The following is a 24,320-nucleotide window of genomic DNA, read 5'->3' on the forward strand; positions in this document are numbered from 1 at the left end:
TTTTTTTTTCCCAGTCGATGTGAAAAATGAGCGCAGTTAAAATAAACATGCAAGGATGGAGGCACATTAACACACACACACACACACACATTGGTTCTTAGATATACTGGTTTGATGTGAGGTTGCATTGCAAGGAGTGTAGGGGGGGGGGGGGGGGGGGGGCACACTTTATCTGGCAGCGGTGGTTTTGGCTTTTGGCCGGTCAATTGTGACACTATGTGTGTCAGTGAGCAGAGGGTCTCTTGGTAGGTGTGTGTGTGTGTGTGTGTGTGTGTGAGAGAGACGGTGTGTGTCCGCTTCACACATTGACTGTGAAGCTGTAGCAGTATAACAGCGGCTGCTGCTCCGGGGTCCCGGCGGTATTGGCCCAGCCCGCAGTCTCTCTTGGCTAACTCATGTTTCATTCTTTGGCAATTTGCCCTAATGAAGTCCCGCAGGAGCCCCTCAGACCTCTGTTCTCTTTCCATATTTAATCATGTTATTTTAATCTGGGGGATGAGCTAACGCCTCGTTCCCCTGCCATGCGTGTGTGTGTGTGTGTGTGTGCGTGTGTGTGTGCGTGTGCGTGTTGCAGGTCATTACTTGAGCTTGGTTTCTATGAGACGCTGTGTCAAGAAGAGGGGTGGGGGGTCCTGGCTCTAAGACAATGGGAGACAATGATTTTTTTGAAAAGCGCCTTTGAAAAGCAATGTCATCTTCATTTGATTGCACCTCATTATTTGTTAAAAAAAAAAAAAGGGGGGGGGGTAAGGTTAATTATTCAACTATTTTCCCTTTTTTATTACGCTGGCCATAGATGCTTTGCTTATTTTTATTTTTATGACTAATGGCAGAAGTGTTCTTGGCTGTTACTGTTATTATGAACGACATGCTTAAATATATCAGTGCCCTATGGTGAAGTATTAGGGCCGCATTGCCAATAAAGAAAATGAAAGGAGTTAAAGTCATAGAATTGGGATTAAAAAATCCTAATTACAAGAATAAATGTGAAATGTAATGAGAATAAATTAGTAATTGTAAGTATAATGGCAAAATAGTGTAAGAATTAAGTAATTGGACTTGTGTTTACAATTGTGGGTGGATTTTTACACTGACTTGATAAAATTGATAAGATTATTGAATAAGATTATTTTAGTAATATATCGATTAGTTTGGGTGGTTAATCGAGTCATCGAATAAAACACATTTTAAGTGCATATCAGGGAAAATAGATGTTTCTGTTTGCCATAATAAATTAATAAATGCACAACATCAACTTTTCTTTCTTTCTTTTCTTTCTTTAGTTTATTTCGAACATGAACACACTTACATCATAATACATCACACAATTTCATATAATTTCATTTTACAACATGCCCGAAAAGGAGTAGGAAGAAGCAAAGCTTATTTAATCCTACCCCTTTCCCACTTCAAAGCATTTACAATTAAATATAATCATTTACTGACCTTTTTTAATACAATAAAATAACATCTATGAATTAGTATATACAACAGTTTTGTAATATGTAATTAATTAATTCAGTCATTATTAACATACTGAGATGAAGAATATCTTATTTTCAATAAGGTTGGAAATATTTCTCATAATTCTTCTTCTTTGTACTTTGTAAGCACTATTATTTTGAACAACCTCTTAAACTGGATCATATCAGTACAATTTTTAACTTCTTTACTTAATCCATACCATAATTTGATTCCACATACTGATATGCTAAAAGTTTTAAGTGTTGTACGTGCATATCAATGTTTTAAATTATTTTTTCCTCTAAGGTTATATTTCTCTTCTTTAGTTGAGAAGAATTGTTGTACATTCTTTGGTAGCAGGTTATAGATTGCTTGGTACATCATTTTAGCTGTTTGCAATTTTACCAAATCACCGAACTTTAATATTTTTGACTTAATAAATAAAAGGTTTGTATGTTCTCTATATTCAACATTATGTATTATTTTAATAGATCTTTTTTTGTAACACGGTTAGCGAATGTAGCGCACATTTGTAGTTATTTCCCCATATTTCTGCACAATAACTCAGATATGGTAACACTAGCGAGCAGTAGAGACTTTGGAAGTGAACTACCATGAATTGATTAACGTGGACCCCGACTTAACCTCTAAAGGCCTTAGTGGCCACATGTAGGGACAGCACCTTTTAGCTCTTATTTCCAAAATTGTGTATACTACTGAATCGGGGTCTTATGCCGACATATGGACACTTATACTGCTATCTGGTGGTGTCAGAAGAGTATAACATACAATGGAATTTGGGGGAAAAAAAGTGTAAAAATAAAATTTAGCATGTCACTACACATGAAGTACACGTTTGTGCACTTATGGACTAAGTACATCATATTAAAAGATTATTTTTAGTTTGTATTCTAATTAGGGTCCAATAAGCCCAAATAGCAAAGAGAAATTAAAAAAACATGTAAACAAACAGCTTGGGCCTTAAGAGGTTAACAAGTTTTGAAACTTATTCGGGTGTTACCATTTAGTGGCCAATTGTACGGAATATGTACTGTACTGTGCAATCTACTTATAAAAGTTTCAATCAATCAATCAAAAACTTTTAACATGTGTGCCTTGATTAAAATTTGAAGGAAAAAAACCTCCGTAGTTAGCCACCACACAGACCACGACACCAACACACCGCCGCTCCCATGTACGCTCCCCTGAGCGGCCGTGCAAAAACTACAATATGTCAGCGTATGGAAAGTTGCGGGCACATTGATGTTAAGTACACACATTAAACTATTAATCAAAGCAACAAAATATAAAATGTATGCTTTTTTGGAATCAAACTAATCAATCGTCGCAGCCTTATTACAATCTTTCTTTAAAAAAATAATACTTTATTACTAATAAGTATTAAGGTAACAGGATTATGATAAACACATCCTAGAATAAAGATGAAATATTATAACTTTATTCTCTCTATATTAACTGCTCTTGTAAGTATTGTTAATGTAAGAGTGTCAACAACTTGCATAATCATCTGACAAATGTTTTTATCCTGATAGAAGAATCACTGGATACTATGTTAGCATGCAGTAGATGTCTTTCTTCATGTCGACTTTTGTAGAACTTTTTCTCTTTTCTGTTTGCATCATGTTGCTTTAAAGGTTCGAGACAGGCTGCTGGCAAACGGTTGATCTTTTTTCAATAAAAGCTTTGAGTTGGCCTGTTTAACATAAAATGTTAACATACACTACGGTCTTCAGATGTAATGAGATGAAATACAAAATGTCTCACTTTACAAAGACAGTAGATATGTTTTGAGTGACACTGTCAGACAGGTATTAATTAAAACGATATGTGTTTTATTGTGTTTGATTGGCTCTGTGGTAGAGTCGACTGGAGTTCATTCTTCAGTAGTGTTCCATAATGGCACCGGTCCTCGACATAAACGGTTGTAACCACACCAAAAAACTAAGTATCTATCGGTGCCTCATGTCGGTGCTAAATGAATGCTGACTCGGTCACCTGCCATATGCTTGAAGGTGATAGTACAAGTAATGTCTTGTTAGTAGTCAGTAGGCACACAGTCTCACTCTTTTTAAACTTTATTGCATACCTTAAAGGCCTACTGAAATTATTTTTATTTATTTAAACGGGGATAGCAGATCCATTCTATGTGTCATACTTGATCATTTCGCGATATTGCCATATTTTTGCTGAAAGGATTTAGTAGAGAACAATGACGATAAAGATTGCAACTTTTGGTATCTGATAAAAAAAAGCCTTGCCCTACCTGAAGTAGCGTGACGTCACAGGTTGAAAGGCTCCTCACATTTTCTTATTGTTTTCAATGCAGCTAGAGCGATTCGGACCGAGAAAGCGACGATTACCCCATTAATTTGAGCGAGGATGAAAGATTTGTGGATGAGGAACGTTAGAGTGAAGAACTAGAATGCAGTGCAAGACATATCTTTTTTCGCTCTGACCGTAACTTAGGTACAAGCTGGCTCATTGGATTCCACACTCTCTCCTTTTTCTATTATGGATCACGGATTTGTATTTTAAACCACCTCGGATACTATGTCCTCTTGAAAATGAGAGTCGAGAACGCGAAATGGACATTCACAGTGACTTTTATCTCCACGACAATACATCGACAAAACACTTTAGCTACAGAGCTAACGTGATAGTATCGTGCTTAACTGCATATAGAAACAAAATAAATAAATCCCTGACTGGAAGGATAGACAGAAGATCAACAATACTATTAAACCATGGACATGTAACTACACGGTTAATGCTTTCCAGCCTGGCGAAGGTTAACAATGCTGTTGCTAACGACGCCATTGAAGCTAACTTAGCAACCGGACCTCACTGAGCTATGCTAAAAACATTAGCTATCCACCTACGCCAGCCAGCCCTCATCTGCTCATCAACACCCGTGCTCACCTGCGTTCCAGCGATCGACGGTGCGACGAAGGACGTCACCCGATCACAGATGCGGTCGGCGAGACGGAGGAAGTTAAGGTGAGTTCGGCGGTTAGCGCGTCTGCTATCCATCTCTGTCCTCCTGGCTGTGTTGCTGTAGTCCGCCGCTTATACACCGATCCCACCTACAACTTTCTTCTTTGCAGTCTTCATTGTTCATTAAACAAATTGCAAAAGATTCACCAACACAGATGTCCAGAATACTGTGGAATTTTGAAATGAAAACAGAGCTTTTTTGTATTGTATTCAATGGGGTACCAATACTTCCGTATCAACCGTTTACGTCACGCGCATAGGTCATCATATCTAGACGTTTTCAACCGGAAGTGTGGCGGGAAATTTAAAATTGCACTTTGTTACTTAACCCGGCCCTATTGGCATGTGTTGCAATGTTAAGATTTCATCATTGATATATAAACTATCAGACTGCGTGGTCGGTAGTAGTGGGTTTCAGTAGGCCTTTAACATACCAACAGCAGCCCTAAGACACCAGACAGCTAGAACCGTAGTGCTAGTCACAACAACAACACAGCACTTCCTCATTAGCAGTAATAATGGGTGCATTTATAAACCCTAGATTTGTGAGCATCAACATTGCAACACAAGAAAGTCGTTTTTTGCACATTTTTATTACCTCCGCCAGGAGGCTATGTATTCGCCTGCGTCTGTTAATTTGTTAGTAAAGAACAGGCGATTATATTTTGGTGGTAATCTGAATCATTGCTACAATGTTACCTTATGTTTGCGTTACACTCCACTCACAGAGACAAAGAGAATGAATGACTGACAAGAGGTTAATTCTGTTTATTTAATTCTGATAAAAATAGCTCAAAAATGTATTTATTTGTTATAATTTTCTGTATTTTTTTGGAAATATTGAAATTAATTGTCTGTTTAAATCAAATGTTAAACCATTTTCTAGAAATAAAAAGGCATTTTTTATTATTATTATTATTTTATTTTATTTTTTTACAAAAAATTGGATGTTTCAAATGTACTTATTTGGTATCCATACTGGTTAAAATGTAAACAATACCCATCTCTGTTCTTCAGTGCATTGTAAAGGAAAACACATAAAATCGAGTACAACAGGGTTTGTGTACCTAAATGTTTTAACCAGATTAGTAACAGGGTTACTCTGCATTAATATCGTTGAATTACGATTCAATATCATTCATCATTATTATCTGCAGTCTGTTTCTACCTGATCGACTGCTCATTTGCACATGCTTGACGACTTGGACAAAATGAGTTGCAATGGACCAGGGTTATTCAATTTGCTCCTCGGGGGCCAAATCTAGCCTGGAAATGACACTATACCGGCCCCTGAGTTCAATTAAAAACTTGGGAGACAATCATTGTTGCTGAATATTTCTAAAAACCCGTCGTATAGAGCAGTGTTTTTCAACCACTGTGCTGCGCCACACTAGTGTACCGTGAGGTATTGTATGGTGTGCTGTGGGAGATTATGTAATTTAACCTATTTAGGTTAAAAATATTTTTTGCAAACCAGTTATTATAATCCGCAAATGTGCCGTTGTTGAGTGTCTGTGCTGTCTAGAGCTCGGCAGAGTAACCATGTTATACTCTTCCATATCAGTAGGTGGCAGCAGGTAGCTAATTGCTTTGTAGATGGCGGGAACGACGACGATGGTTTGCAGGTAAAACGGTATCTTAACGCTTAAACCAAAAATAAACAAAAGGCGAGTGCTGCTAAGAAAAGGCATTGAAGCTTAGTGATGGCTATGCAAAACGAAGCTAAAACTGAACTTGCTGTAAAGTAAACAAAAACAGAATGCTGGACGACAGCAAAGACTTACAGCGTGTGGAGCAGACGGCGTCCACAAAGTACATCCGTACATGACATGACAATCAACACCAAAACAGGAGTGCAAGACAAGAACTGAAACACTACACAAAGGAAAACAGCAAAAAATCAAAATAAGTCAATGTGACATGTCGTGACAGTACACCTACTTTGAGACAAGAGCTATAGTGATGCATGGTTGGTTATGGTTTGAATTCATATCCAACAATTGCGAGAACAACTTTTTACTGTCAATATCGGCTGCTGAGTGTCATTTTTTAAATGTTTTCTGCTGCTGGTGGACCTCTGGATTTTTTCAAGGAAAGAAATATGCCTTGGCTTAGAAAAGGTTGAAAAACACTGGTATAGAGACATTTGGACCACTGTAAACACATCAGCAGAGTCTTGCATTGACAATTTAACCTTTTTAGCAACAAAAAAAAAGTGTCCAAATTGTGGTTTACATAACTGAGGCATTCCTAGACCTTTTTGGCAGTTACAAATGGTTTTCATAATGTGATTTATGTAAGGTCTTGCTGTTGCTTATTTTGTTCAACTTCTTTAATTATGCTAGTGGTGTTCCCCAGGGTTCTATTTAGGTCCACTCTTTGTCATCATTTGGGCTATTGCAACTTGTGTCCTGCGAGTTTAGTTAAAAAAACTATGGGACTGACATTTTTGCAGCAGATTCTTAAAAACACTAGAGAGCTGTCATGGAGATGATCTTTGACTAGCTAGGAGGTCCTTAAAAACAGCAAAGCGCTCCTGTAACTGACAGAAATAAAAGACTCAAATCAAATGTCTACTGTGGAGGATACTGGTTTTGCAGAATATAAAATAGGACTAAGGCCCCGTTTACACTAAACCGGATTAGGTTATCCAGGGTAAATTGGAAAATGCACACGTCATAGTCATCTCCAGCGTTGCTTTGTGTGCAAGTTCTTAAATGTAACTTATCTGAACAATATCCAATGTTGTGGTATTTCAATTAACTGGAATCCAGTGTGCTGTGGGGCCCTATTGTAGTGAATCACACCTGAGCCATCATAAATGAATACAATCTTTATTAGACACGTAAACAATGTGATAAAGAACATTTTACATCAATCAATCTAGGGATCTAGATATCTGGTCAGGACACTCCTTCACCTTCATTGTCCATTCGTATTTGGTGACTTTATATTCTCTGGACCTAATACTGATACAGTCTGCTTTGCCATTCCAAATGCATTCAATGTTTTCTTCACTCGACGGCCAGCTAATACAAAGCCCACGCTACCTTTTTTTTTATCACATCCACGGGAGCTCGCATTCTCGTTGTCTCTCCTTCGACAAATGGACAAAGTTTTTCGCTAAGTAGCATCACAGCTGACCTGGACATTCCAAAGTTCTCTTGCCGTCTGAGAAGTTTTGTATCCGAAATAGCTGCAATCGCTTTCTCTTAAGGCAGAGGTGTCCAACTCATTTTAGATCGGGGGCCACATGGAGAAAAATCTACTCCCAGGTGGGCCGGACAGGTAAAATCACGGCACGATAACTTAAAAATAAAGACAAATTCAGATTGCTTTCTTTGTTTAAAAATAGAACAAGAAAATTCTGAAAATGTACAAATCATAATGTTGTTGTTTTTTTTTATTACACTTACATGTTGCGGTTAATAGTATTCTATCTTTATTTGTCATTATTTATATTTTCTGAATACATTATGTGATAATGTTCATCAGTCAACTCATTGGTGTTAATTTTCAATCTATTACGATAAAAAAATTATATCAAAATCAAATTACAGGATGTCATTCATGTAAGTTTGCTCATTTTCCTTAACTGGTGCACTAACATGTGGTTTATTTTATTTTTTTACATATGTAGCATAATCTACAAAGATGCAAATAATTGCTATTGTGACATCTAGTGGACACATTTAGAACAGCAGTTTCTTTCATTCAAAAATTTTGGTTCATTTTTATACTTAGCAAACTCATCCCGCGGGCCGGATAAAACCTGTCCGCGGGCCTGATCCGGCCCACGGGCCGTACGTTTGACACCCCTGTCTTAAGGTATTCATGTGTGATTTCCACAAGCGTCTGTACATGTAGAAGAATGAGAAACACGGGCATGTCTAGATGACTCGCCTCCATATTTCCAGTGGTTAGCCCCGAGTTACGAAACCGCTTTATTATGAAGCTGGCTGTGGCGCGTTCTTTCTGACATCACTTCCTGTGTGGGCTCTGTTTTTCTGGCGTCACTTCCTTTCCGAACTCCCTTTGTAAACGATCAATGAGTCCATACAAAGCTAAGTGCCGGTTCAAGATTCAAGAAATACACGTCGCACTTACCCGCGTAAAAAATTGTCCAAGGAGGGGCACTGTGGAGGACCTCTTCTCTCCGGGTTCCTTGGACCACCAATGAGGGACATGACGGCGTGGGAGTTTTGTGACTTTGTTTATTTTTCAATAAACGCTTCTCTGGTCGGATTGCTTTGCAGCACTCGCTCTTCCGGTCGCTTTTCAGCCTTCCCAGCTTGCGTCTTCGTCTCCGCCTTGCTCTCCGTCGCGCCCGTGTGCGTGTGCCTGTCTTCCTCTCCAACTCTCCTGCCCCGTCCTTCTCGGCTGCTGCGCTTTGGAAGTGTGACAGGTGATTCGACAACTGTGCCCAGGTGGGCCATCTACGCACCTGTCGCCCATCTCGGAGGCGGCCCCGGGCGCGCCCCGCCTCGCTGCAGGTCTGCCTGCCACGCCTCTTCACAGGCACCTTAAACGCTGGTTTACTGTGGCCGAAACGGGGCTTAGGCAAAATAATTATTCGTTTCAGAGGTTAAACGACTTAGTGGAGACATGAAATAGTGAAGAGAGAAGTTTGCCCCTCAGTCCCTAGATTTGACGAAATGTGGCCCTTTGAAACAATTTAGTTGAATATCCCTGGTATACACTTAAGGGATTTTTAGTCAGATGGGTTAATTGTGTTAAAATGTTCAATCATATTAATAATGAAAATGTATTAAAATTGTGACGGTTCTAGTATTTTCTGTTCATATATGCATGTTCAATTAATTTGATCCTTTCCTCTCTTGCTTTCTCCCTAGTTAACTGCATGTGTCCACGGTGCAGCTGCTTTGCTCTTTCCAATGTACTGGCAGCATATCTTCATCCCTGTGCTGCCCCCGCATCTTCTGGACTACTGCTGGTAAGGCCCGTCACCTACACACTAGCATACTGTTCACAACATACAGTGTGGATCACCTTGTTGGCCTTGTTATTGCCTTCATCAACCACCACCCATCCTATGGACTTAAACAGTGGGACCATATAACAGCTCGTCTTTACATCTGCATTGGTTAAATGCAAATGTGCGCATGTGGATTTCATCTGCCTTCGTATGGGATCAGCTGTGATAGCGCACAACCTTAACGCGGGCGACACATCTGCTTCTGAAAGCTCTTCATCACTGACTGTAAAATGTGATTTTCAACACTCTGTGAAGACTCAGCAGCGGTTGATTCAATCACAAGGTTGCCCTCCAAGCACTGATTGCAAAAATGTAATTTTATTAGATGACCAGTGCACGTACTGTACATCTGCGTTTCTGGAGATTCTGGTGTGTGCATGTGCACATTTGTTGATGGACGGGAGTGTCGTATCATTGTCTATTACACTGCAGAGGGATGGCCAGCTGTGAGTTGCTGGATTGTATTGGGGTAATTATGAGCCCACAGCACCTGAATCCTTCTAGGCAGAAATGCCCTGACACAAAACTATTTATTTATAGTTTATGGTCCATATCATGCTCTTAAAATTAGCTTCAGTTATTTAATTGGTGGATTAGCTCACAATAATTACTCAGTGATTCAACATGTCCTTTTTAAAATCATATTCAAATTTAGCTCCTTATATATATTTGGACAATGACAGTTTATAGTTTATTGAATGCTTAGACTCCAGCCTGTCATTAACGACTAGAATTGTTGTCCCAGGATTACAAATTATTGTTATATTCATCTATGGACCCCCCGAAAATGAGCGTACTGTGCATAACATAGTTGTAATTTATGCCTGGTAAATGCCATCATTTTTTGTAAAACACCTAAATTGAAGTCCATGCTTCGATCACCGAACTGTGCATGGCAAAATCCATGCAAAGTAAAGTGTTTTAAAGAGAAAAATGTTATTCACTTAATCAGTTTTAGTTTGCAAATAAATGCATCAACTCACTCTATTTTTGCAAACGTAATTATGCGGTAGATGTTAATATTGTTACGTTATGCCAAAATAATAACTAGGGGTGTTCCGATACACCCTTTTCACTTCCGATGCGATAACGATATTGAAGCCTTGAGTATGGCTATCGACACAATGTCAGGACTTGGTTCTTGGGTTTTGTTTCTCTGGAAGGCAACGGAAAATTGGCGCGGGCAAGACGTGTATTTAAATACATTATTTAATTTTCACTCTCAAAAAAAGGAATAAACAAAAGCGCTCACAGCGGAGGTAAAAACTTGACTATGGAAACAAAAGGCGCGCACAAAGGCGGAAATACAAAACTTGGGTATAAACACAAAACTTGCACAAAGGCAGAAACTATGAACAATAAAACAAAAACACTAACTGTGGCATAAATGAACAAAACTTACTTGGCAAAGAACTGTGACATGACATGAAGCAGAGTGATGAAATAGTGTGAGGTCGCCAGGACGAACAACAGAAACAGACAGATTTAAATAGTGACATGATCAGTGAAAACAGGTGCGTGACTCAAAACGTGAAACAGGTGCGTGACAAGACAGGTGAAAACTAATGAGTTGCTATGGAAACAAACAAACAAGGAAGTGCAACCAAGAACTAAAAAGAGTCCAAAAAACAAACAGATGGCCAAAACAAAAACATGAACAGACATGACACACAAGTCATTGTTATTTTGGGATTTCGAACGTCAGAATAGTAAAAATAGAATGGTAGGTATGAAAACATTTTAACTAGAGATGTCCGATAATATCGGCCGATAAATGCGTTAAAATGTAATATTGGAAATGATCGGTATCGTTTTTTTTATTATCGGTATCTGTATCGTTTTTTTTTTTTTTTTTTTTTTTTTTTTTTTAATTTAAATCAACATAAAAAACACAAGATACACTTACAATTAGTGCACCAACCCAAAAAACCTCCCTCCCCCATGTACACTCATTCACACTCATTCACACAAAAGGGTTGTTTCTTTCTGTTATTAATATTCTGGTTCCTACATTATATATCAATATATATCAATACAGTCTGCAGGTATACAGTCCGTAAGCACACATGATTGTGCGTGCTGCTGGTCCACTAATAGTACTAACCTTCAACAGTTAATTTTACAAATTTTCATTAATTACTAGTTTCTATGTAACTGTTTTTATATTGTTTTACTTTCTTTTTTATTCAAGAAAATGTTTTTAATTTATTTATCTTATTTTATTTTATTAATTTTTTTAAAAAGTACCTTATCTTCACCATACCTGGTTATCCAAATTAGGCATAGTAATGTGTTAATTCCACGACTGTATATATCGGTTGATATCGGTATCGGTTGATATCGGTATCGGTAATTGAAGAGTTGGACAATATCGGAATATCGGATATCCCAGAAAGCCATTATCGGACATCCCTAATTTTAACTAATTGTTAATAAAATCCAAAATGGACTTATGCTGTCTTTAAGTTGAAGTAGAGTGGTAATACATTTTTGGGCGACACCTAGTGGCCACAAAAAGTCATTAAATTAAGCTCATGGTCCATAAATTTTAATGATGCGGACACATTTTTTACTGGATACTTTGCTGGAGATTTTTCAACTATAATTAGTTGATATTTGTTTAAATTGACAATTGTTGTGCTTTAGACTGCAATATTGTTCAATAAAGGCCACCTATTGCGTATGCCTAGTGTGTGGGCTATTGTGTGCTTAGCTGTTGTGTAGCTGCCAGGTCCTAGTCGCCTACCATGTTTACCATTTTGTAAATAACTTGTGTGCATATTGGAGGAAATGTTACCTGGATGTCCAGCTTTGCTCAAGTATACGTGCTGCAGAACCGCTTGTATCTGAGCGCTTATTGAATATTTTAGATGCAAACCGATACACAGTAGTCCAATATCAAATGGGACACCCCTAATAATAATACAACAATTGTATTTTACACCTTTTTGTAGTGTCGGAGTAATGAAGACAATGCTGATGATCTGTGAATTAAAACAGACATCACCAAATTTGTGGCAGCTAATAAATTATGAATTTTAAAATATTAGTTTTATCTTTATTATTTGAAGTCCATTGATTTACTTTTTAGAAATTAACATAATAACAAATGCCTTTACAAGTTGCACTTGATATTTTATCATTTATTGTGTATGTATGTATGTATGTATGTATGTGTATATATATATATATATATATATGTGTGTATATATATATATAAAAATTCCTAGTTTGTGAACCCGTTCTCAAACAATGGCAGTAAAACTATTCTGATTCTGATTCTGATTCTGATATATATATATATATATATATATATATATATATATATATATATATATATATATATATATATATATAGACAAAATTCACTGTTTTAAAACTGAAAGTTCTTGCTGGATGTGTAAAAAAAAAAAAAAGTACCATATGCAGACTTGAATACCATGTGATGTCGAATGCTTATAGATGTGTTTTTCCTTTCCATCTGCAGTGCCCCCATGCCATACTTTGTGGGAGTTCATCTTAGTCTACTGGAGGTACGTTTGTTCATTCTTGAAAAATGGTGCTTGCAAATATTTATGCATCATTATGTGTATGTATATGCAGATGTGTGCACAGTGAACAGCTGAGGAAAGCAAATGTACTTCATGTAATGAGCTCCTGGTTTCATGTTAGTGAATTTACTTTTTTTTTAAAAACAACAAAAATGAAATTAAGTTAGTAAGTTTACACTTAGTTCTTTGCGTCGTCTGAGTCTTTTCTTTTTGCCCTCACGCTCTGCTTATTCTGGTGCAAAAAAAAAAAAAGGAAGTTTCTGTAGCACACTAATTGAAAAGAAAAACTGGACAGAATGGTGTCCCTCTCTCTGTCTTGTGCTGGTTCTTTTCTTTTTCACCGGAAGTACAGAGAAGAAGGGAAAAGCAAACAAAGAGGTTTTTCACTCCATGGTTGGAAAGCTTTGTGTTGTTTGGCGGGGCAAGCCGTCTCTACGGCTGTTGTCTGTGAGCGCATGTTGTAAGCATGTGTGCACTTGTGTGTAGATGTTATTATGTTTGTGTGTGTGTGTGTGAGTGTGCACGCGTGTGTGATATTTGTCTGACAGTCGTGGCAGTGGAAGTATTTATCACACTCTGCATCCGTGACAGACCCCCTTTCTTGCCACTCCATAATTAGTCCAGATCAACATGTGAGCCTCGGTTGCACAGGCTGTCACAAAAGTGACAAACTAGAAATTCACACACACTCTGCTCCCCCCCACCCCCCCCAATCTAAACACACACACACACCTGCCTGTATCCTGCATCACACTGAAATAATTGTTGCGTTTGTCGCCATCAGGATGCATACAGTGTAGCGCAGCATCACTGAGCTGTTGTTGATGCATGAGGTTTTGGTGCTGCTGGGGGCGAATGCACAATTCAAATATCCTTTCTCTATGCCATCCTTCATGCTCTCAGTAGTTATGTGTTACAGTAAAAATGTTCTGATTGCTACTACATGCAAATGTTCATTGTTCATAGTGTGTGACGACTGTATTTACATTTAGATGCTGTCTTCTCTACTTCTCTACCGATTATTAGTAGTCAAGGAGGCCGATAACCGATATTTGGAGCCGATATTCATTTGCAGTAAAATATAGCTAAACATCAATCAATCAATCAATCAATCAATGTTTATTTATATAGCCCTAAATCACAAAAGTCTCAAAGGGCTGCACAAGCCACAACGACATCCTCGGCACAGAGGCCACACAAGGGACGTCGTTGTGAATGACTATGAGAAACATCAATAGTATACTCTAGTAAACTTCAGGTGATTTTTTTATTTATTTTAATTTTAATTTTTTTCGGGTGCTGGGATGTTCATATGTTCCCATTTTGATGAAGAATGACTCACAATCCTAACAAAGAAAATGGGGAGTGGAGCCTCTTTTTGTGTCATTCTCGCCTTTACATTTAATTGGCTGTCGAAGTGTACCAACTTTTCAGAATACATCCTCGTCCTTCTACTATCCAGGTGAGGGGCATGATTTATGATCTAGAATAAAGTTTGACGAGCAAAGGAAGAGACATTACTACTCGATGATGTAAACCAGGGAACCCCAAACTACGGCCCGCGGGTGTCCAAAATCCGGCCCGCGTGCCGGAAAAATTAAATTTAAAAAAAATCTAAATTTTTGTATTATTATTATTTTAAAACTTGTCCTTTCTACTCCATTTTTTACTGCTTGTTACTCTCGGTGTCTCCTAGCCACTCAGGCAAATCATATTGTCTAAAAATGCATTTTCCCATCGACAACGTGACATCATCGCACTCGGAATATATATATTGTATATATTGCTGTACATATATATATATATATATATATATATATATATATATATATATATATATATATATATATATATATATATATATATATATATATATATATATATATATATATACATATATATACAGTATATATATATATATATATATATATATATATATATATATATATATATATATATATATATATATATATATATATATATATATATATAAATACAGATAGAATAAGGCCGATATCGGTATACGTCAAAAATTTTAATATCAGCGCCGATAATCAGCTTGGCCAATAATCGGTCAATTCCTAGTATCTAACCCTACAAATGATTTGGGTGAATGAAAAGGTCTGTAATCTTAATATATAGAACAGAGAGAGTGGGGTTTTTTTAATTTAAAAAAAATATCAATAAAGACATGTTTGTTTGTTTTCACTTTATTGAACTATTGAACTTTATAGAAGGGATGCAGGGTATTTATTTTTTATTAAACCGATACAGGTAACTTCCTGCTTCTCAAGACTGATACCTATAACTTATGGGGGTCTCTGGAGTGATTTAAAACACATTTAAAACATACAAATGTATTAAGTTGTTAAGAGTAATACATCGATAATCACAGCATTGCCATATTGAGATATTATCATTATCAAAAAGCATGTGTCACGTGAGGTACCCTAAGATTCCCTAGCAATTTCAACTTAGGTTAAAAAAGACTCCATACAAATGTTCAAGTAATATAATGTATGTGCTTTTAAAGGTACTGTAGAGTAAATGTGGAGACCTTCAGGGTGTCTTTTGCTTTTCACTATTTACCAAAAATTGCTCAACATGAAATGTAACTGATGTACAACTGATGATGAGAATAGCCAGGTCCTTAAAGGCCTACTGAAACCCACTACTACCGACCACGCAGTCTGATAGTTTATATATCAATGATGAGATCTTAACATTGCAACACATGCCAATACGGCCGGGTTAACTTATAAAGTGCAATTTTAAATTTCCCGGGAAACTTCCGCTTGAAAACGTCTATGTATGATGACGTATGCGCGTGACGTCACGACGGCAACGGAAGTATTCGGACCCAATGTGTCACCATACAAACTGCTCTGTTTTCATCGAAAAATTCCACAGTATTCTGGACATCTGTGTTGGTGAATCTTTTGCAATTTGTTTAATGGACAATGGAGCCTGCAAAGAAGAAAGTTGTAGGTGCGATCGGTGTATTAGCGGCGGACTACAGCAACACAACCAGGAGGTTGTGTTGTGTTTGAGCTGGATAGCCGACGCGGTACCGTGAGTACAGCTTTGGCTTCCAAACATTTGATCGCTTGCCCGTACGTGCGTGTCGCTATGTGCATGTCACCTACGTAACTTTGGGGAAATATATGTTTCTTGCCGACTCTGATGGCGGCCGGGGTGTCGTCAAAAGCTACAACGCCCGCCGCCGCTCTGTAGCTAAGTTAGCTTCAATTGTTAAGCTTCGTCAAGCTGGAAATTATTAACCGTTCTTGGTTAACTGTTCATGGTTTAATAGTATTGTTGATCTTTTGTCTATCCTTCCAGTCAGGGTTTTTTAAAATTTTGTTTCTATCTGCATTTGAGCCTGATGCTATCACGTTAGCTCCGTAGCTAAAGAGCGTCGCCGATGTATTGTCGTGGAGATAAAAGTCACTGTGAATGTCCATTTCGCGTTCTCGACTCTCATTTTCAAGAGGATATAGTATCCGAGGTGGTTTAAAATACAAATCCGTGATCCACAATAGAAAAAGGACAGTGTGTGGAATCCAATGAGCCCTTGTACCTAAGTTACGGTCAGAGCGAAAAAAGATACACCCTGCACTACACTCTAGTCCTTCACTCTAACGTTCCTCATCCACAAATCTTTCATCCTCGCTCAAATTAATGGGGTAATCGTCGCTTTCTCGGTCCGAATCTCTCTCGCTCCATTGTAAACAACGGGGAATTGTGAGGAATCCTTCCTCCTGTGACGTCACACTACTTCCGGTATAGGCAAGGCTTTTTTTTATCAGTGACCAAAAGTTGCGAACTTTTTCGTCGTTGTTCTCTACTAAATCCTTTCAGCAAAGATATGGCAATATCGCGAAATGATCAAGTATGACACATAGAATGGATCTGCTATTCCCGTTTAAATAAAAAAAAATCATTTCAGTAGGCTTTTAAAACATGTGTATGGATTTATATTGTATATACTTTGTTAAAGGAAGCAATCTGGCCACCCAGTTTTTATCATTTGTATTGGTTACACTTAATAGACGATTAATCAGAGCAACAGCTTTTTTTTCAAATCAAATTTAATCAAAAACTTCTCCAAAGCTCATGGTGAATTTTGGCTTCATTCTGTGTTTTCTGGGGGCCAGCACAGGGACCAACGGTCTAGTACTTGCTTTAATATAGGTAATATAATATAAGTAATAGGAGTAAATAAGCTCTGATTCCTCCTACTCCTTTCCAGGAATGTTGAATTGTCAAACTGTAAACAAGATATGTATTCTGATGTAGAGTAGTACGGTATACCCGTATTAATAAAGTACCTGAGTACATTAATGTGCGCCGCGGTGAAAATGCTGGTATATGAGCCGGGGTTCATGGTAAACAACACATGCACACATAGCACTTTCAAGCAGAAACAGTGTGAAGACAGAAGAGGGATAATGGATGTGTTTTGGCTTCAATTAACCTTTATTTAACCTGGAAAGTCCCACGGAGAATAGAAAACGTCTTTTTTTCAAGGGAGTCCAGGACAAAAATATATACATATTTATAACACAAAAAAAACCAACTAATAAAAACAAAACAAAAATTGGCTTCAAAACTAACGATAATGTACGTGAAGCTATGAACACCGAAGTGTCGCTCTGCAAGCAGTGCTTTAAAACATAGCTAGCTAGCGGCTAACGTTGCTCAGTAGTGTTTTAGCTACAGTCGTGGTCAAAAGTTTACATACACTTGTAAAGAACATAATGTCATGGCTGTCTTGAGTTTCCAATAATTTCTACAACTCTTATTTTTTTGTGATAGAGGGATTGGAGCACATACTTGTTGGTCACTAAAAACTTTCATGAAGTTTGGTGCTTTTATGAATTCATTATGGATCTACTGAAAATGTGACCAAATCTGCTGGGTCAAAAGTATACATACAGCAATGTTAATATTTGGTTACATGTCCCTTGGCAAGTTTCACTGCAATAAAGCACTTTTGGTAGCCATCCACAAACTTCTGGCAAGCTTCTGGTTGAATTTTTGACCACTCCTCTTGACAAAATTTGTGCAGTTCAGCTAAATTTGTTGGTTTTCTGACATGGACTTGTTTCTTCAGCATTGTCCACATGTTGTCAATGGGGTTTAAGTCAGGACTTTGGGAAGGCCATGCTAAAACATTAATTCTAGCCTGATTTAGCCATTCCTTTACCACTTTTGACGTGGTCATTGTCCTGTTGGAACACCCAACTGCGCCCAAGACCCAACCTCCGGGCTGATGATTTTAGGTTGTCCTGAAGAATTTGGAGGTAATCCTCCTTTTTCATTGTCCCATTTACTCTCTGCAAAGCACCAGTTCTATTGTCAGCAAAACAGGCCCAGAGCACAATACTACCACCACCATGCTTGATGGTAGGAATGGTGCTCCTGGGATTAAAGGCCTCACTTTTAGTCCTCCAAACATATTGCTGGGTATTGTGGCCAAACAGCTACATTTTTGTTTCATCTGACCACAGAACTTTTCTCCAGAAGGTCTTATCTTAACAATATTAACATTACTGTATGTATACTTTTGAGCCAGCAGATTTGGTCACATTTTCAGTAGACCCATAATAAATTCATAAAAGAACCAAACTTCATGAATGTTTTTTGTGACCAACAAGTATGTGCTCCAATCACTCTATCACAAAAAAATAAGAGTAGTAGAAATGATTGGAAACTCAAGACAGCCATGACATTAAGTTCTTTACAAGTGTATGTAAACTTTTGACCAGGACTGTGTGTAGTTACTGAAAGACAGGTTTCAGGAAAAGCCCCAACTCTCTGATTCAATGATCCTTAAAGGCCTACTGAAATGAATTTTTTTTATTTAAACGGGGATAGCAGATCTATTCTATGTGTCATACTTGATCATTTCGCGATATTGCCATATTTTTGCTGAAAGGATTTAGTATAGAACAACGACGATAAAGATTGCAACTTTTGGTATCTGATAAAAAAAAGGCTTGCACCTACCGGAAGTAGCGTGACGTAGTCAGTTGAACATATACGCAAAGTTCCCTATTGTTTACAATGATGGCCGCATGAAGTGAGAGAGATTCGGACCGAGAAAGCGACAATTTCCCCATTAATTTGAGCGAGGATGAAAGATTTGTGGATGAGTAAAGTGCAAGTGAAGGACTAGTGGGGAGTTGAAGCTATTCAGATAGGGAAGATGCTGTGAGAGCCGGGGGTGACCTGATATTCAGCTGGGAATGACTACAACAGTAAATAAACACAAGACATATATATACTCTATTAGCCACAACACAACCAGGCTTATATTTAATATGCCACAAATTAATCCTGCATAAAAACACCTGCGTGTTTGTTATGCTAGCTCCTAGCTCCTCTGCTAGCTCCTAGCTCCATAGAACACGCCAATACAATTCAAACACCTGATCAACACACACAATCACTCAGCCCAAAAGACCGTTTACCTAACCCAAGGTTCATAAAGCTTATATATTTTTAAAAAGTTACGTACGTGACGCGCACATACGGTCAAGTTATCGAATGTTTAGCAGCCAAGGCTGCATACTCACGGTACCTGATATTCAGCTGGGAATGACTACAACAGTAAATAAACACAAGACATATATATACTCTATTAGCCACAACACAACCAGGCTTATATTTAATATGCCACAAATTAATCCTGCATAATAACACCTGCGTGTTTGTTATGCTAGCTCCTAGCTCCTCTGCTAGCTCCTAGCTCCATAGAACACGCCAATACAATTCAAACACCCGATCAACACACACAATCACTCAGCCCAAAAGACCGTTCACCTAACCCAAGGTTCATAAAGCTTATATATTTTTAAAAAGTTACGTACGTGACGCGCACTTACGGTACGGTACGTGTTATGCTAGCTCCTAGCTCCTCTGCTAGCTCCTAGCTCCATAGAACACGCCAATACAATTCAAACACATGATCAACACACACAATCACTCAGCCCAAAAGACCGTTCACCTAACCCAAGGTTCATAAAGCTTATATATTTTAAAAAAGTTACGTACATACGCAAAAAAAAGCCAAAGCTGCATACTCACAGTAGCACGTCTGCGTCTTTGTCATCCAAATCAAAGTAATCCTGGTAAGAGTCTGTGTTGTCCCAGTTCTCTACAGGCGTCTGTGTATCCAAATCAAAAGTCCTCCTGGTTAGAGTCTCTGTTATCCGAGTTCTTCCATCTTGACTGCATCTTTCGGGAATGTAAACAAAGAAGCGCCGGCTGTGTACTGTTGTGGCTGACTACGTTCGAAAAATACGTCCATTTCGCACCGACAACTTTCTTCTTTGCTTGCTTGGCTTCCTTCTCCATAATGCAATGAACATGATTGAAACAGATTCACGAACACAGATGTCCAGAATACTGTGGAATTATGAAATGAAAACAGAGCTTTTTCATATTGGCTTCAATGTGGAAGGCATACCCGTGTTCGTCGGGCTACGTCACGCGCATACGTCATCCTCAGAGGCGTTTCGAACCGGAAGTTTAGCGGCAAATTTAAAATGTCACTTTATAAGTTAACCCGGCCGTATTGGCATGTGTTATAATGTTAAGATTTCATCATTGATATATAAACTATCAGACTGCGTGGTCGGTAGTAGTGGGTTTCAGTAGGCCTTTAAGTTCCATCTACTCGCTGTGTCACAGTTGACATTTTCTGTGTTATTTGGGAATTGTGATCAGAACTACTCTAGATTTATGTAGAAAATTGTCATTTTATATTGGACATTTTCTTGTTTTAGAGAGTACGCAGTCGGTCCCTGGAGGATGTGGTCATCCTGAATGTGGACAATAACACACTGGAGAGTCCCTTTGACGATCTGCACAACCTTCCCAGTGATGTGGTGAGACACACACACACACACTTACCTTTTTTGCTTTTTCATGTTTTCTTTCTTTCTTTCTTTCTTTCTTTCTTTCTTTCTTTACTCAGTGGTCTAATGGTTAGAGTGTCCGCCCTGAGATCGGTAGGTTGTGGGACCCATTACCTCCCTGCTTGGCACTCAGCATCAAGGGTTGGAATTGGGGGTTAAATCACCAAAAATTATTCCCGGGCGCGGCACCGCTGCTGCCCACTGCTCCCCTCACCTCCCAGGGGGTGGGTCAAATGCAGAGGACAAATTTCACCACACCTAGTGTGTGTGTGTGACAATCATTGGTACTTTAACTTAACTTTCTTTCTTTCTTTCTTTCTTTCTTTCTTTCTTTCTTTCTTTCTTTCTTTCTTTCTTTCTTTCGTTCTCTCTTTCTCTCTCTCTCTTTCCCTCTCTTTCTCTTTCTCTCTTTCTTTCTTTGTTTCTCTTTCTTTTTCTTTCTTTTTATTTATTTTTCTCTCTCTTTCTTTCTCTCTCTCTTTCTCTTTCTCCTTTTCTCTCTTTCTTTCTTTCTTTTTCTTACTGTCTATCTCTCTTTCTTTCTTTTTTGTTTGTTTGTTTCTTTCTATCTTTCTATCTTCCTTTCTTTCGCTCGTTCTTTATTTCTTTCTCTCTTTCTTTCAAACTTTTTTCTTTGTTTCTCTTTATTTATTTTTCTTTCTTTCTATCTCTCTTTCTTTTTCTTACTTTTTCTCTTTCTTTCTTTTTGTTTCTCTTTCTTTCTATCTTCCTTTCTTTCCCTCTTTCTTTCTATCTCTCTTTCTGTCAAACTACCTTTCTTTGTTTCTCTTTCATTCTTTTTTTTAATTCATTTTTCTCTCTCTCTTTGTCTCTTCTATCTTGCTCTCTTTCTTTCGTTCTTTCTTTCTTTTTCTCTCTTTATCTCTTTCTCTCTTTCTTTTTTTCTCTCTTTCTTTCTTTCTTTCTTTCTTTCTTTCTTTCTTTCTCTCTTTCTTTCTCTCTTCCTTTCTTTCTTTATTTCTCTTTCTCTCTATCTTCCTTTCTTTCTTTATTTGTCTTTCTCTCTATCTTTCTTTTTTTCTTTCTTTCTTTCTTTCTGTCTTTGTTTCTTTTTTTCTTTCTTTCTTTCTTTCTTTCTTTCTTTCTTTCTTTCTTTCTTTCTTTCTTTCTTTCTTGTTATTTATTTTTCTCTCTCTCTTTGTCTCTTTCTATCTTTCTCTCTTTCTTTCGTTCTTTCTTTCTTTTTCTCTTTCTCTATCTCTTTCTTTCTTTCTTTCTTTCTGTCTTTCTCTCTTCCTTTCTTTCTCTCTTCCTTTCTTTCTTTATTTCTCTTTCTCTCTAACTTCCTTCCTTCCTTTCTTTCTTTCTTTCTCTCTTTGTTTCTTTGTTTCTTTCTCTTTTTTCTTTCTTTCTTTCTTTCTTTCTTTCTTTCTTTCTTTCTTTCTTTCTTTCTTTCTTTCTTTCTTTCTTGTCTCCGAAGACCAATGAGGTAAAGTGAAACCTCAGTTTTCCATTCTCTCATACACTGACTTATTCATATAGCCAACCTTGTCATCCTATGGTTCTGTCCCCCTCCCCGCATCATTAATGTCTGCAGTACTGGCCCCTTAGATTGCGGCTGTCTTAAGTAAACTCCCGTTGCTCTGTACAATGCTTGAAGGCGAACATCATTCCCTGACCATCAGAGACTTGTGGGGAAACGTGCAACTCCCCTCCTCCCTTCATCGCCATCTATTCCTATCATTATTTCACCAAGTCGTGCCTTGGTGCCTGCCCACTGGCACGTTTCTAAGAGCAAGGGATAGGAGGAGAGAACGAGGCAGGGGGAAGAAAAGGCAGCGAGGGCTGATTTTCGAGGGGGAGAGAGTGGGAAGAAGGGGGCCAATTACCAGTGTGGGCAGTGAAGCCACCTGCCAGCGCGTCGTCTCTTTAATTAATGGAGCAATGATGCTGCAGAGATGCTTCCTGTAACGGTGACCGGCGTCAGGGTCACTCACACATTTATATATACGAACACACAGCCATGTACGCGCACACACTCACACGCAAACACACACAAATAATACACAAGCTTGTCTTCCCTTGTCTCTGCCGATGCAGGATTGTTTGTTTTGCTGTTTTCAGACTGTGTGTATTAAAGCTCCACTGTGAGGAGCAGAAGCCCCCGCTGAGGCTGCAGACACACTATTATCCACACTGCTAACATTATAGACTGTATGGCCAGAACATCTGTACATAATTCAATCGACTACTCAGTCGATGACACACCACACAACTCCCTCAGAACTCCCACATTGTTTGTACTTCTCAATTTACTATCAAGAAATACCTGCTAACTTCCCGAATTAAATCTCATACGATTTAATACAGTTTGACCAGTCCATAACTTTATGCTTAATTTACAGAGAGAGGAAGAGAAAAAATGTGGCAAAAAATAAACACAATAAATTTTAATAATAGTAATGGATTCGATTTATATAGCACTCAAAGCACTTCACAGAGAAAATTCACTCCACATTAACAAAATGATGGTGGTAAGCTACATTTGTATCCACAGCTGCCCTTTGGTAGACTGACAGAAGCTGCCAATATGTGCCTACAGCCCGTCCGACCACCACCCAACATTCACATTCATACACCTACAATATATAAAAGCATTCATATATATTTAATTCTGTCATGTAGAATAAATGCTAAATGGTCTGTATTTTATGTAGTGATTTACTACTCCAGCACAATACCCAAAGCGCTTTACATGATACATCACATTCACCCATTCACACACTGATGGCGGAAGCTGCCATGCAAGGCGCTAACCACGACCCATCAGAAGCAAGATGGGTAAAGGACACAACAGCCGTGACTAGGCCACAACGGCCGTGACTAGGCCACAACGGCCGTGACTAGGCCACAACGGCCGTGACTAGGCCACAACGGCCGTGACTAGGCTGGCGTAAGCTGGATTCGAACTTGGAGTCCTCAATTTGCTGGCGCGGCCACTCTAATACCTGAGCCTCTTTGGGATGTGGGAAAATTTCATGGAAACAATCTCTTTCATGGGCCAGACCAAAGAGCTGTCAAACAACCTCTGGGACAAGAATGTAGACCTGCACAAAATGAGAAGGGGCTACAAAACCATCAGCAGGAAGGTTGATAAGAAAAAGACTACTGCGGCCGCAATAATTCGGAAATGGAAGCAATACCAGATAGTCAATCGATCTTTTTCTATAGCTCCAAGCAGGGCCTACCCCTGGCATAAACCCTCTATGTGGTCGTTTAGGGTCAAAACGATTAGGGGGGCCACAAGAATGTGATGTCTTGTCGCTTCAGTAGCTGATCATCAACGCGGTCGTTGTGTTCTGCAGGTGTTTACTTGTTCTACTTTGATGAAGTGGGATACCTTGTGGA

General features: G+C 38.4%; 1 protein-coding gene across 3 annotated transcripts in view; it reads left to right on the plus strand.

Annotated features, from left to right (window-relative positions):
• The window catches only part of dennd1b (DENN/MADD domain containing 1B), a 324,363-nt gene that overhangs the window by 205,887 nt on the left and 94,156 nt on the right, over window positions 1–24,320 (plus strand). For all 3 annotated transcript variants that reach the window (XM_062028406.1, XM_062028407.1, XM_062028409.1), the window contains 3 exons: window positions 9,333–9,433; window positions 12,963–13,008; window positions 20,820–20,921. In XM_062028406.1, coding sequence (XP_061884390.1) covers window positions 9,333–9,433; window positions 12,963–13,008; window positions 20,820–20,921 — 249 coding nt within the window. The remainder of the gene's footprint in view (window positions 1–9,332; window positions 9,434–12,962; window positions 13,009–20,819; window positions 20,922–24,320) is intronic.

This window comes from Entelurus aequoreus, linkage group LG19 (genome assembly GCF_033978785.1).
Source record: "Entelurus aequoreus isolate RoL-2023_Sb linkage group LG19, RoL_Eaeq_v1.1, whole genome shotgun sequence".
NCBI classification, from domain to species: domain Eukaryota; kingdom Metazoa; phylum Chordata; class Actinopteri; order Syngnathiformes; family Syngnathidae; genus Entelurus; species Entelurus aequoreus.